General features: G+C 49.3%; 1 protein-coding gene across 3 annotated transcripts in view; it reads left to right on the top strand.

The window, feature by feature from the left end:
- Nucleotides 1-13404, top strand: part of Hspa12a (heat shock protein family A (Hsp70) member 12A) — a 157765-nt gene that overhangs the window by 139329 nt on the left and 5032 nt on the right. For all 3 annotated transcript variants that reach the window (XM_015997188.3, XM_076563404.1, XM_006978455.4), the window contains 5 exons: nt 2610-2781; nt 6741-6827; nt 7352-7456; nt 8137-8395; nt 13243-13346. In XM_015997188.3, coding sequence (XP_015852674.1) covers nt 2610-2781; nt 6741-6827; nt 7352-7456; nt 8137-8395; nt 13243-13346 — 727 coding nt within the window. The remainder of the gene's footprint in view (nt 1-2609; nt 2782-6740; nt 6828-7351; nt 7457-8136; nt 8396-13242; nt 13347-13404) is intronic.

Here is a 13404-nt window from a genome sequence, read left to right as displayed (position 1 = left end):
TCACTGGAGAAGAGGGAGTCTCAACTGAGAAAATACCTCAGTAGGCAAACATATGGGTGTTTTTGTTTTGTTTTTAGTGATTTTAATTAGTAATTGATGAGGGAGGGTGTAGCAGGAATCTTAAAAGTTCTTATTAATAAAATCAAACCCGAGGCGAGTTATTGGGGTCCATGCTGGTAGATCAGAGAGACAGAACAAACCACAGCTATCTCACCTCTCCGGATCCTCAGCTGGTCTTGTCTCCTCAGACTGGAGGCCTCGGAGTCCTCATCCGGAATGGGTCTCAGCTGAATTACTGCTCAAAAGCCTGAATGCTTAACCAGCCAAATGCTTCTAGTTTATGGTCCTCACGCCTTATATATCTTTCTGCTTTCTACCACCACTCCCTGGGATTAAAGGTTGGCTTTCTGGGATTAAAGGCATGTGTCACCATGCTTGGCTATTTCCAATGTGGCCTTGAACTCACAGAGATCCAGAGGGATTTCTATCTCTGGAATGCTAGGATTTTTTTTTTTTTGCCTTTTTCGAGACAGGGTTTCTCTGTGTAGCTTTGTGCCTTTCCTGGAACTCGCTTTGGAGACCAGGCTGGCCTCGAACTCACAGAGATCCGCCTGCCTCTGCCTCCCGAGTGCTGGGATTAAAGGCGTGCGCCACCACCGCCCGGCCTGGAATGCTAGGATTAAAGGTGTGAGTGCCACCATTTTCTAGCCTTTGTATCTAGTGGCTGTCTGTTCTCTGACCCCAGATAAATTTATTAGGGTACACAATATCTTGGGGAACACAATACCACCACAGGAGGGCCCAGCACATTGTGGGTGGTGTCACCCCCGGGCTGGTGGTCCTGGGTTCCATAAGAAAGCATGTTGAGCGAGTCATGGAGATCAAGCCACTAACAGCTCCCCTTCATGGTCTCTGCATCAGCTCCTGCCTCCAGGTTCTTGCCCTGCTTGAGTTCCTGTCCTGACTTCTTTTGAAGATGAATTTTGATGTGGAAGTGTAAGCCAATTAAACCTTTTCCTCCCGACTTGCTTTGGTTATGGTGTTTTGTCACAGCAATAGCAACCCTGCAACTCTGCCAGTCATGATGTTTTATACAGCAATAGACAAGTAACTAAGACGTTACCTGTAGCGAAGGAGTTACACAAAAGGCTCTGAGGGTCCCTGGGCTTCCCACATTCCAATCTGAGCCTGCTCTCCTCCTTGCTCACTGATGGAAACCCCCTGAGCCCCTCTGCCCTTGGCTCCTAGCTGCTCTTCCGGTAACTGTGTGGCATTAGGAGACTTTCTATCTGCTAAACTTCTGGTGTAGAGTGGAGGTGGGAGTAGGGGGAACTTTCTCCAAGTGGGTGTGGCTTGGAGACAGATCCCCAGGTTTCCTTGGAAACAGCAGAAAAGCAGCACCATGGTGACAGGAATGATTTGTGCTGCTCATGGCCAAGAAATTGCACCATGCAGTGTCTATAGGAAGAACTCCTGCTCTGGCCCAGGGCTCTGGGCATACCCAAGGATCTGGTTACAGGCCAATGCTTATTTCTCTGCATATGTGCAGAAGGGTGGCTTTGGGACCTCCAGAGCCTGGAGGGGAGGTGACTGGGACAGGTCACACACATGTCATGAACAAAAGCACTTCTGCCTCTTGCCAGCCAAGGAAGATCCCAGATATTAGCAGATGGAGTTGCAGATGGGAACCTGGGGGTGTAACTGTTACAATATTAAGAATATGTAGAAGCTGGGGTGTGCTCAGTCAGTAGAGTGCTGTTTGTCTCACATGTGTGAAGTTCTGGCTTCAATCACTAGCATCACATAAAACAGATACAGTGACACACACTTGTAATAATCCCAGAGCAGCACTCATGAAGTAGATACAGGAGGATTAGATAGTCATGGTCACTCTTGACTTCACAGCAAGGTTGGGGTCAGCCTGGGATCTATGAAACCCCATCTTAAAAATAAAAGTATTATACAGTAAGTTCTCGAAAGAATAAAGGCGTTAGTTAAAGCAACTGTCAGCTGACTGCCCACCCTCACTCTAGGAAATAGGAGACTCCATGGAGGCTTCCTCTGGGAGCCACTGCTCGTATGTTACATCCAGTAGGCAAGTGACAGGAGCCCTCCAAGTGTTTGCCTAGCTGCGGGTCACCAAGATCAGGATCCCCGCACAGCCTGAGGGAAGGTGTGTGACCACTGTCACAGGGAAGGGGTCCACCTGTCTTCTCTCTGTCATGCTTTTCAAAGTGTTGGGGCCTTTGCAACTCTGTCCCCCAACTGCTTGCGTATTAACCTCATCATTACCCACCCGCCATAGTATCCTGGCCTCTTCAATGGCTCTTTTCAGTTCTGATCTGAACAAGCCAGAGGCGCTATAGCCAGAGTGCCCTGAATTTCCCAGGAGTCCTTTGCATACTCAGAGGCAGTTAAAAGCTCAATGTCTGGTCACCCCCAGTATTAAATTCTGCAGAGGACTGTGGAGGGAATGTCCCTCCTGAACAAGCTAAGCTTACTGTTCAGTTTCTTCCGTGAGAGTGCCAACCACACTGCAAGGTGTGGTGTCCTCTGAGCAGGCCTGCCCACGAATCCTAGGTTCTAGTCTCCATCTCTCTGTCTTCCAGGCGGGCCTGGCCTCCCCTGAGAACTCGGAACAGCTCATCATCGCCTTGGAGCCAGAGGCCGCCTCCATCTACTGCCGGAAGCTGCGGCTGCACCAGATGATTGAGCTCAGCAGCAAGGCGGTGGTCAATGGGTACAGCGCCAGTGACACAGTAGGAGCGGGGTTCACACAGGGTACCTCTGCTCTCTCTCTCCCCCCTCTGCTCCCCCAGAGGCACCTCAGGCTGTAAGGGTCGGGATATGCCGTGGGGAAGGTGGGTCTTAAGCCCCTCTTTGCTTGGTGTTCCCACCTGGCCCCTAGGAGGGACTCCCCCGTGAGCTAAGCATTGGTCACCCTGGCTGGCCACCCTTTGGGGGCCTCTCTCCCAGAACCCAAGGGTGACCCGAGAGCCATTCCTAGCCTTGCATTTCACTAGGATCTGAGACTTTCTTGTCTCTAACTGAGTCAGTCTAATCCAGTTTGCCTGCTATTAATTCCCCCATTAAGATTGTTGTCTTATCGCTGTCTTACTCACTGGGCTGCTCTGGGTGTGTGGAGCTCATTAGGTGCCTTAGCTGAGAAAGTGGCTGATTTGTGCCGACCCAGGAGATGTACCCTGAGCTGTGGGGAAGGAGCCCTTGCTCAGCCTGACCCAGCCTAGGTATTTTATAAGGAGCTTTCCCCTGCATAAACTGACTATCTCGGTCCCCAGAACTGTATGCTCCGTGGGTCCAGGCTCCGTGGGTCCAGGCTCTGTGGGTCCAGGCTCTGTGGGTCCAGGCTCTGTGGGTCTATCCAGGGCTCCAGGGGTTTTAGAGAGATGAGGTCATGGTCAAAGCACCACTGAGAGCTTGGATACTAACGGGGAGCACCATATGTGTTGGGGAGCATAGTATGGGTGGGGAGGTGCTATATGCCCCAGCTCTGAGTTCCGCTGAGTTCCGCGATGAGTACCTGGTGGGCAGAAACACACCCTCTACCCACGTTCACACCCAAGTGGCTCTGGAAGGACCCAGGCCCAGGAGGAAGTTAGGAAGAACATTAGTGAGGATTGCTTGACCTAAGCTTGGACCTGAATTTAAAAAAAGGGGGGGGGGGGAGGAAACATTGAAAGTAACATGACTGCTTCTAGGTTTGGTGGAGGAGAAGGTTTATTGTAGATAAAAGGGAGACCCACAGCCAGAGGCAGGGGCATCTTGGGGAGTCCAGAGTCTAGACCTGACCAGACAGAGCTGTGTCATGTGGGGAGAGGGGGAGGGACGAGGGAGAGAAGAGAGAGGACAACCTGGTGCAGCAGCCAGGAGGCCCAAAGGTACAAAAAAGAGCAGGCAATCAAGATGGTTGGATTATATAGAGAAGGGCAGCCCAACCCCTTGGGCTGGAGAAGTTTAGGGTAAGGGGCAGGGTATGCCAGCCATGAGGGCCCTGTAACAGATAGAGACTGAGGGATGCTGGGAGAACCTGGCAGCCAGGTCCTCTTTTGATATGTTAAATAGGCACCTCAGCCATTTGTTCTAGGTTTGGGACCTAACAGGACCTATGTTTCCCGTAGTCCCCACACTCAAAAGCCTGAGTCTGCCCTTGCCAAGATCCCAGCTTTCTTCTGGTCGCTCCTCAGTCATCTTCATGAGGACAGCTCCGTCCCAGGGGACACCCTGTTCCTTTTCATCCCTTGAGTTAGTTGTTAGTGGCTACCAGGAGGTGGCAAGAACTATGTTTGTCCCTGAGCTGCCCGTTCTGCTTGCCTGGGGCTATGCGTTAACACCTTATCTGATTTACCAGGATGGGGGCAGAGACTTTCCTTTAGGCCCAAGGGCTGGATTAGTCCTTATCCTCATTAATGGCCACCCTGGCCTTGCCAAGGGATGCCAAGGCCAGCCTTTCCTCTAAGGAACTCGGTGCTTTGTCATTTCAAATACACAAAGGCAGTTTCTCCGTTGTCTCATTGGAAGGGCCATGAAGCTCGTGCACAGCTTTTACCTGTGGTGTAGAACAGCCCCCGGTTTTCGGGAGGTGCCTGCTGATTTCAGATGAGATCCATGTCTCCTCATTGCTGCACCGTGGTGTCTGTCCTGTGGCCTGAGGGTTTTGTTGCTGTCTGTGTGTGCTCACCGGGGCCTTTCCTTTGGTTTTCGGAGCCCTCATTGGTGGCCGACATGCCTCGGAGGAGCGCAAGGCAGGGGCTGGGTGTCAGCCTCACATTGCAGTTGGACGGGCTCTCCCCGGGGTGGGATGCTGCCGGACCCCAGAGGAGCACTTTTTCAGGGTCCTCGTGATCACAGGTTGGTAGACAGAGGCTCCTACAGAGGGAGGGAGCTGGCAGACATTCAGCCTCCACTAGGCAGGGTTTACAGGGAACATTATGTGACTCCTGATGGGTTTTAATGGAATCCATAAAAGATACTTTCTCCAATCTTGGGCTTAATCTACCTGAAAAACTGGGATAATTCTCTGAGAACTGGAAAGACGTTTTGTTGCCTTCACTCAGATATTATTTTATGAATCCCATCTGTAGCCATCTAAATTGTTTTAGCAAACCGGGGCCAGGCAGTGGTGGTGGCGCACGCCTTTAATCCCAGCACTTGGGAGGCAGAGCCAGGTGGATCTCTGTGAGTTCGAGGCCAGCCTGGGCTACAGAGCGAGATCCAGGACAGGCACCAAAACTACACAGAGAAACTGTGCCTCAAAAAGAAGAGAAAAGAAAAGAAAGCAAAGCAAACCAGATCCCTGCTACAAGGTCTAAGACATAGTTTGCGTCTTGGTTGGCCCGTGCTGTGCCTGGGAGTCAACCTCCTTGCATGCTACGGATGGGCTCTACCACTGAGCCATACCTCTAGTCTACTATAGCTCACCGGGAACCAGTGTGGGGATGGGAGAGAAGTCCAAGTTTGGGGAGCCCTCTGAGGGGCCCCCTTGACCACTCCAACCCAGGCTCTGAAGAACCTGGAGCCGGCTGGGCGTTTGCTGGTCTAATCCTGAGAGAAGTTAGTTTTGCAAACACTGCTTCTTGCAGAAAGAGACTAGAAGGTCAAGGATGCTGCTAGATATTCAGCAAGGAGGGATTCAAAGGCATTTCAGAAGGAGAAGGGTAGCTTAGGGATTTAAAGAACACAATGGTGGGGAGCGGGGGAGGACAAGGCAGGAGAGCTTTTCTCTGTCACCCTAGGGCTGCTCTAAGAAATTATTTGTTGTGGTTGGCATTTTGAGACAGAGCACCAGGTCTCATAGTAGGTGCTCTGCCTTTGTTATCATCTACTGTATGCAGGCCGTCACTCCAGGTATACAGTTGGCCCGCAGGATGCGTTAGGGAAGCAATCCCTTTTCTGCCCACGGGGAACCTAGACCTAGTGATGAGAAAACTGAAGCCCAAAGGGCTAAAGCCCATTTGTCTGTGGCCTGCTGTCTCCAGCATACCCTTTCACAATACTTTTCTTGGCTCATTTTTCTGCTTTTCCAAACTTAGAAATTGTTAGATCTCAAAAGTCTCTGGTCTCTGGTCTGAGGGATTCACATTGCCAAACAAAAAACTTGGATTTCTGAGTCCCACGTCCTCACCCTCCTCAGCTGAGCACAGGATGGTCGGTTATTAGTGCCCTGTCTGTCGCAAAGGTGGTCCAGCCACTCATCACACTGGCAGAGGCATCCCCTGGGTGCCCTGGTGATGCAGCGCTGGGATTCCTTACGTGCAGATGCTGCCTTGTGGCTGAAGCGCCCCCATGTGGCAGAAGTGCACATTGCCTTCAACAGCTGCGGGAAAGGGGCTCCAGATCCTTTTATCCCAGAGATTCCCGCGAGCAAAATATACCCGGCATTCCAAAGCTCCATGATGTGAAATGGTTTAACCTAGTGCACTGTGGGCCGCTGGGAAACTGGCCCATTTCATTAACCCGCTCCCCAGAAGAAAGTCACCACAGCCAAGAATCTCCTCAGGGCAGGCTTTACAGCTGGGCATGGGCCAAAGATGAGGGCTTCTTCCCTTGGAGGAACTGGCTTTCTGGTTTTTGATGTTGTGTTTCTTAATCCTATTGGCTAAGGGTCAGTAAATGTCCCATCCCTGGACCCACCATGCTGTTGTCTCCAGCTGCTGCAGACAAATGTCGCCTTTTCATGCTTTTTTCTTATGCTTGGTCTTTTTCTCTCTGTTGGCCGCTAGCTAAGGAACATGTTCGGCGTAACCGGCAGAGTCGGACCTTCTTGGTGGAGAATGTCATAGGAGAGATCTGGTCTGAGCTGGAGGAAGGTAGTGTGTTGGGATGTCTTTTGCCCCTACTTGTTATTGTTTATTTTCACTGCCGGCAAAAATGTATTATTATTCATTACATTTGCACTTTGGGAAGATGCTCAGTAGCTTTAAAGGCCACTTGCTCAGGGATGGCCCTTCTGGGATCTGGAGTCCCGCGTGTTGGAAAACCATGCAGATACTCTTCCCAAGGAACATAAGGCTCGCCACTTCTGGAGGGAGTCTTGTGTTGAAGCACATGCCGTGGGTTGTGGTGGGGACACAGCCCTGTGTGGCATGAATGCCTTGGTCCTCTGGATCCTCTCAGCTGCCCCTTCATCCATGCTTAGCCCTCCCTCTTGGATGGGCATGACTGCATTCTCTTTAGTTACCGAATAACTTGCTGTGCTGCTGCTAATTAACAAAAACAACTGTGCTTGTGGGCGGTGTTGACGTGAGTGGCTGAGTCCAAGTTATCGTTCGCCAGCTTGTTTGAGGGGGACAGATACGTGGCGTATCTTAAAGATTACTGTCTTTTCTGCCAGGTGACAAGTATGTGGTTGTCGACAGTGGCGGAGGCACTGTAGACCTGACGGTCCATCAGATACGGTTACCGGAGGGACACCTTAAAGAACTGTACAAAGCAACAGGTGACCCACCGCCTGGCTGGTTGGCTTCCCCAGCCTCCAGTCATTCCTGGTTCACTCATTTTAAATTTCTCTCAGCATCACAGGCATGTGGACAGTGGGTGGCAGAGGGCCCTTCCATCTGTTTACAATAGGAAAGCAAAATATAGCCAAGTGTTCTTGCAAAGGCAAACCACCCCTTGAGTTTGGGCATCAAACTGGATAGTGACACTGTTAATGCAGTTTTGCCATGAGTTGCCTGTAGCTTGTAGTCACCTGACTGAAATCTAAGGCCAGATTTCTACACCTAGATCAAGATCATCAAAATAAGGAACATACCTTTCCATTTGGGAGGGCAAGTCTGCCGAGGTGATGTCATTAGAAGATGAGGTGATGTCATCGGCAGACTGCATGGCCTGAGTCCAGCTGGTTTTCCAGACCTCACCTGTGGGTTTTCCAAAAGGGAGGACTGTGATTTTTGAAGTTAGTTATCTATATTGATTTTATTTATAATGAAATAGGTTTAAACAGACTGTTGGATTGCTGCATGGGAAAAGGTCACAGAGTAAGAGCCTAAGGTATTAAAGAGTGAGGGGGCCCCAGTGTGCTTCAGAGGACACAGGGGAGGCCTGGGTTTCAGCGTTTGGTTTCAGCCTCTCATGGGTTTTCTAACATTGTGGGCTCCCATTTGGTTCTCATCTCAGGTGGACCCTATGGATCTCTGGGAGTAGATTATGAATTTGAAAAGCTGCTCTGTAAAATATTTGGAGAGGACTTCATTGAACAGTTCAAGATCAAGCGCCCGGCAGCCTGGGTTGACCTAATGATCGCTTTTGAGTCTCGCAAAAGAGCCGCTGCACCAGATCGAACCAATCCCCTGAACATCACTCTGCCCTTCTCCTTCATCGACTACTACAAGAAGTTCCGGGGGCACAGCGTGGAGCATGCCTTGAGGAAGAGCAAGTAAGTTGGCTCACCTTGGGCTCCAGAGTCTGGGAGTAGACAGTGTTGATGGGACAGAGAAATGAGGTGTAGACTGTGCATTCTGACAATGCTCGGTGTACTCTTGAGCAAGTGACTCAATTCATCAATGCCCCAATTTCACTTTTGCTGTGGAAAATGAGGGTAATAATTCTACTTACCTCAAAGGGTGGTTGTGGGCATAACATGAGTTCCTGTCGGTTAGGCAGCTAGCATACTACCCAGGTCCCAGAAAGTGTGGTCTACGTGTTAGCTGGTATGTTCCCTGAGAAAATAATAGCTTTACAAAAATAAGACAATTTGTTTGGGTGATGTCTTTAGTCACTATTACTGTGAAGAGACATCATGATCAAAGCAACTCTTGTAAATAAAAGCATTTAATTTGGGGCTTGCTTACAGTTTCAGAGGTTTAGTCCATTATCATCATGGCAGGGAGCTTGGCAGCATGCAGGTAGACATAGTGTTAGAGAATTGGCTGAGAGCTACATCCTGATCCACTGAGAGAGAGGAGAAAGGAGAGAGACAGACAGAGGCAGGCAGGTAGGCAGACAGACAGACAGACACTGGGCCTAGCATGGGCTTTTGAAATCTCAAAGCCCACCCTGCAGTGACACACTTCCTCCAACAAGGCCACGTCACCGATGCTTTTCAAATAGTGTCACTCCCTGGTGACTAAGTGTTCAAATGTATGAGTCTGTGGGGGCCGTTCTCATTCCAACCACCATAGGTGGCTGCTATAGCAGCTTCCAGAATAGGATTTGGTGTGTTCTAGGCGAATGAACCTCAGTGGGAATTTGGTTTTCCTGCTTCTCCACGGCTCTGGCCTGCAATTATAGCTCACTTTGTTGCAAAATGAACCCATATGGAAGATTTTGATTAAAGCTGAAAGTTTTTTAAATAGAAAAACATTCCCTAAGTTTCTGATAACTTTTTATAAGTTGTTTTTGAGCCATATGTGGTAACGCATGCCTATAATCCCAGCAATATGGAGGCTGAGGTAGGTGTGTCTTGAGTTCAAGACCAGCCTGGGCAACATAACAAGACCATTTTAAAAATTACTTTTGTTATACATGTCCAGAGTGGTTGGCACTATAGTCTAATTTTCTTACCTGTCACTTTCCATAGTCACCCCCTCTTAATGGCCTTCTTATAATGGAAAATGAAAGTCTATCATCTACTTCCAATCATTGGCAGTTCCTAGCCAGTCTAAATCACATGGGCCTCCCCCAATTACTTTAAAGCAAATCTCTGATTATTATCTAATCCATAAATGTGTCATCTTGGAGTTCTAAAGGAGAGATATTTTAATAGGACCATAATATGGTCGCACTTAAAATGTATTGTTCTTCAGTGCTGTTGAGTTAGGGGCTGGGGAGGTGGCTCAGTGGTAAGACACTATCAAATGTGAGGACCAGAGTTTGGGTCCCCAGAGCGTACGTAAAGCCAGGCTCAGAAGCATGCATCTGAGATCCCAGCATTCCTACAGAAGAGAGGAGGTGGGCACAGGAGGATCCCCTGGAAGCTTGAAATACTCAGTGGGGGGCAGTTTCCATTGCTGTGATAAACACCATGGCCATCTCAAACAAGGTGAATAGTGGGGACTCCTCATACATGCTGTGACATGTCTGGGCCCACACGTCTGCATGAGTACACATGCACACATACACATTCTCTCTCTCTCTCTCTCTCTCTCTCTCTCTCTCTCTCTCTCTCTCTCTCTCTTTCACACACACACACACACACACACACACACACTTTTTTAAAGCCAACTAGCATTATCAATTTCTCTGTCTCATTTTCTTTAGTTTGTATCAGCAACCTAACGAAGGCTGTGTTGCATGAGGTGCTCTCACACCCACACGTATACAAACTCCCTCCTGGGTTCACCCTTCATGTGTGTTAATTGTCAAGGTGACTGGCTGCCCTGAGAGTTTTCCACAGTCTTAATTTTACTCACTGTGCACCCACAGGTTCCATGGTCTGTGCTTCCAAATAGATTGACACTGAGTCTCAGGTGGATTCATGTTTGGATTTTGGGCAAATCTATTTAATGTATGGCAGTTTTTGTAAATTTATGCTTATTACCACAGAATAATCATATGTAATGATTATATGCAATAACCTCATTGTGACATGTTCATATATGTGTATAATGTACTCTGATCTCACCACTTGTCTTAGTTAGGGTTCCTGTTGCAGTGATAAAATACCATGACCAAGAGCAAGTCAGGGAGGAAAGGGTTTCAGCCCACAGTTCCACGTAACGGTCCATCACCGAGGGAAGTCAGGGCAGAAACTCAAGCAGGACAGGAACCTGGAGGCAGGAACTGAAGCAGAGTCCATGGAGGAGTGCTGCTTACTGGCTTGCTCTTCGTGGCTGGCTTGTGCCACCCAGGACTACCAGGGTGAGACCACCCACAATGGACTGGACCCTCCCATATCAGTCACAATCTGATGGGGGCATTTTCTCAATTGAGATTCCATCTTTCAAAATCACTCTAGCCTCTGCCAATTTGACATTAAAACTAACCAGCACATCCCTCATCATCCTCTCTTGTGCCCCTCCCCCTCCCACTGATCCTTCCTCTTCCCTACCAGTCCCCTTCTAGTTTATGTGTGTGTGTGTGTGTGTGTGTGTGTGTGTGTGTGTGTGTGTGTGTGTGTGTGTAGCCCAGTTTCATTAGGACTGTGTACAGGAGCATTGGTGAAAGGTTATTTAGAGGAACATGGGCACCTTACCACTAAATCGTTGGAAGCAAAGCATCACCCTCTCCAGCAGCCATTACTACCTGTAATTCTCAGGGAGGAGCAGGGCTTCGTGAGTTCTTCCCCTCCCATGACAGGATGTTGAAAGCCCAACCTTGGGCAGTTTCTCGTGCAGGTAATCGTAGCTGCTGCGAGTTCCTAATACACCACACCAGGGGACATGTGCAGTCTACTTGTCCCTTCTTTTGAGATGTTAGTGCCCACTGATGACCACTGTCCAGGCCCACATTTCGTTAGGGGTGGACCCACGCTTACTCTTCTGCTGTCTTGCTCTTTCTAGCTGGTGTGTCTGGAACACTCGGAAAGAAACAGTTTTTCCTCAATGGTTTGGTCACTTCAGAAAAGAGAATAAATGGTGATTCTTCCTCCCAGTTGTTTTTTAAAAGTGGAGTGGTGGCACATGCCTTTAATCCCAGCACTAGAAAGGCAGAGGCAGGAGACTGACTGTCTGTTTGGGGCCAGTCCAGTCTACATAGGGAGTTCTAGGCCAGCTAGAACTACATGGTGAGACCCTGTCTCAAAAAAAAAAAAAAAAAGTAGCCAGGTGGTGGTGTACACCTTTAATCCCAGCACTTGGGAGGCAGAGGCAGGTGGATCTTTGTGAGTTCAAGGCCAGCCTGGTACAGAGCGAGATCCAGGAAAGGCGCAAAGCTACACAGAGAAGCCCTGTCTCGGGAAAAAAAAAAAAAAAAGTAGATCCTAACATCCTTCAAAGTGGTAAGGAGTTTAATTTTGTAGGGAAATGTGGATTTAAGTATGCTTGGCATATTCTAAACCATGGTGATTATGGCCTTACTGGTGCCCAGAATGTCCCACGGGAGAGAAGCAGCCTCTTCCCCTTGGTTCTGAGCCCCTTTGATGCCACAAATGGCCTCTGCTCTGTGAAGGTGTTCTTGATTCACTTCATACACTCCCTGCCCGGGACCTGGACTGGACCGTTTCTCTAAGAAGCCTTGATTCCTTTTAGTGAGAAACAGAGTAGATTTGATTCATGATTCCCTGCCTTCTGAACAGGGCCACATCAGGCTGGCAATCTTCCGGGATGGTGTTTTCTCTGCCCCATTGGTTTCCTAGGTAGAACACCTGCCCTCTGGGTTGAATCCCAGGTCCTGGGGCCTTCCAATCATCCCATTGTGGAAACCAGTCAGCCACAAGCAGCCACAGGGTCGTTCCACACCATACGTTGTCCTTTGGCTTATGCCATGGAAATCTGTCCTGGCTCAGGAAACCTGGTGTCATCCAGACGTGTTGCTGAGAAGCTGGTGTGCACTTTGCTTCAGAGCCTGAAATGTCATTTGTATGGTCCCTGAACTTTTGAGAAGGTGGGGTCTCCACTGAGGGTCTGGATAAAGAATAGTTACCAACATGAGTTAAGCTAGGAAAAGAAAAATCTTTCCCAAGTATTTCCACAGACATAGCATCTACTCCATCTTCACAGCCTTCCCTGGGAGGGGCACTAAGGTTTGAACTGTTAACCTTGGCTTCCAGCCATGGAGACCAGGCTTCGAGAAGATGGAGGGCAATGTGGCCAGAGTCCATGGCTACTGAGTAATGAGGCCACACCACAGCCCAGCCTCCCTGGCCAGTGCTCTTTCTGCTTCACACTGCTGCTTGACTAGAGAACTAGAAACCCAGGGTCCATCCTGTAAGATTAGGCTCAGCTCTGTGACACCACAGGGGCCTGGAGAGCGGAGGAGGTGCGCCTGAGCACAGGTTTGTAGCGCATGTCAGTCCCACAGTCCTCTAACATGCTTGTATCCAGCTATCACTGGGTAAAGTGAAAGACTGAGGGCCTCTCCGTGTCTCCTGTGCTAGACTTTGGCCTTCATTATACTGGGGGGAGTTTGGGGCTGGTATAGAGCGAAGAGAAACAAATAAGGTTATGTCGTAGCTCTTGAGCTTCCGAGGGTCCAGGTCCAGGCAGCTGAGTCAATTCCCAACTTTAAGATGCTTTATCCCCATGATGGGACAGCTATTCCTCAGGCCACACATCTGTGCAGATCAACCTGGGCACTGGGCACTCATTCATTGCTGCTGCTTCTTCTTCTTGATGCTATTCCCAGTGTGGATTTTGTGAAGTGGTCCTCCCAGGGGATGCTGAGGATGAGTCCGGATGCCATGAATGCCCTCTTTAAGCCAACCATTGACAGCATCATCGAGCACCTCCGTAAGTATCAGATGGGCCTCAGCCGCTTGTGAGACAGAACTTGGAATAGGGACAGTTA

This window comes from Peromyscus maniculatus, chromosome 1 (assembly GCF_049852395.1).
Source record: "Peromyscus maniculatus bairdii isolate BWxNUB_F1_BW_parent chromosome 1, HU_Pman_BW_mat_3.1, whole genome shotgun sequence".
Taxonomy (NCBI): Eukaryota; Metazoa; Chordata; class Mammalia; order Rodentia; family Cricetidae; genus Peromyscus; species Peromyscus maniculatus.
The sequence above is the reverse complement of the archived record's forward strand: the minus strand, read 5'-3'. Positions and strand labels throughout refer to the sequence as shown.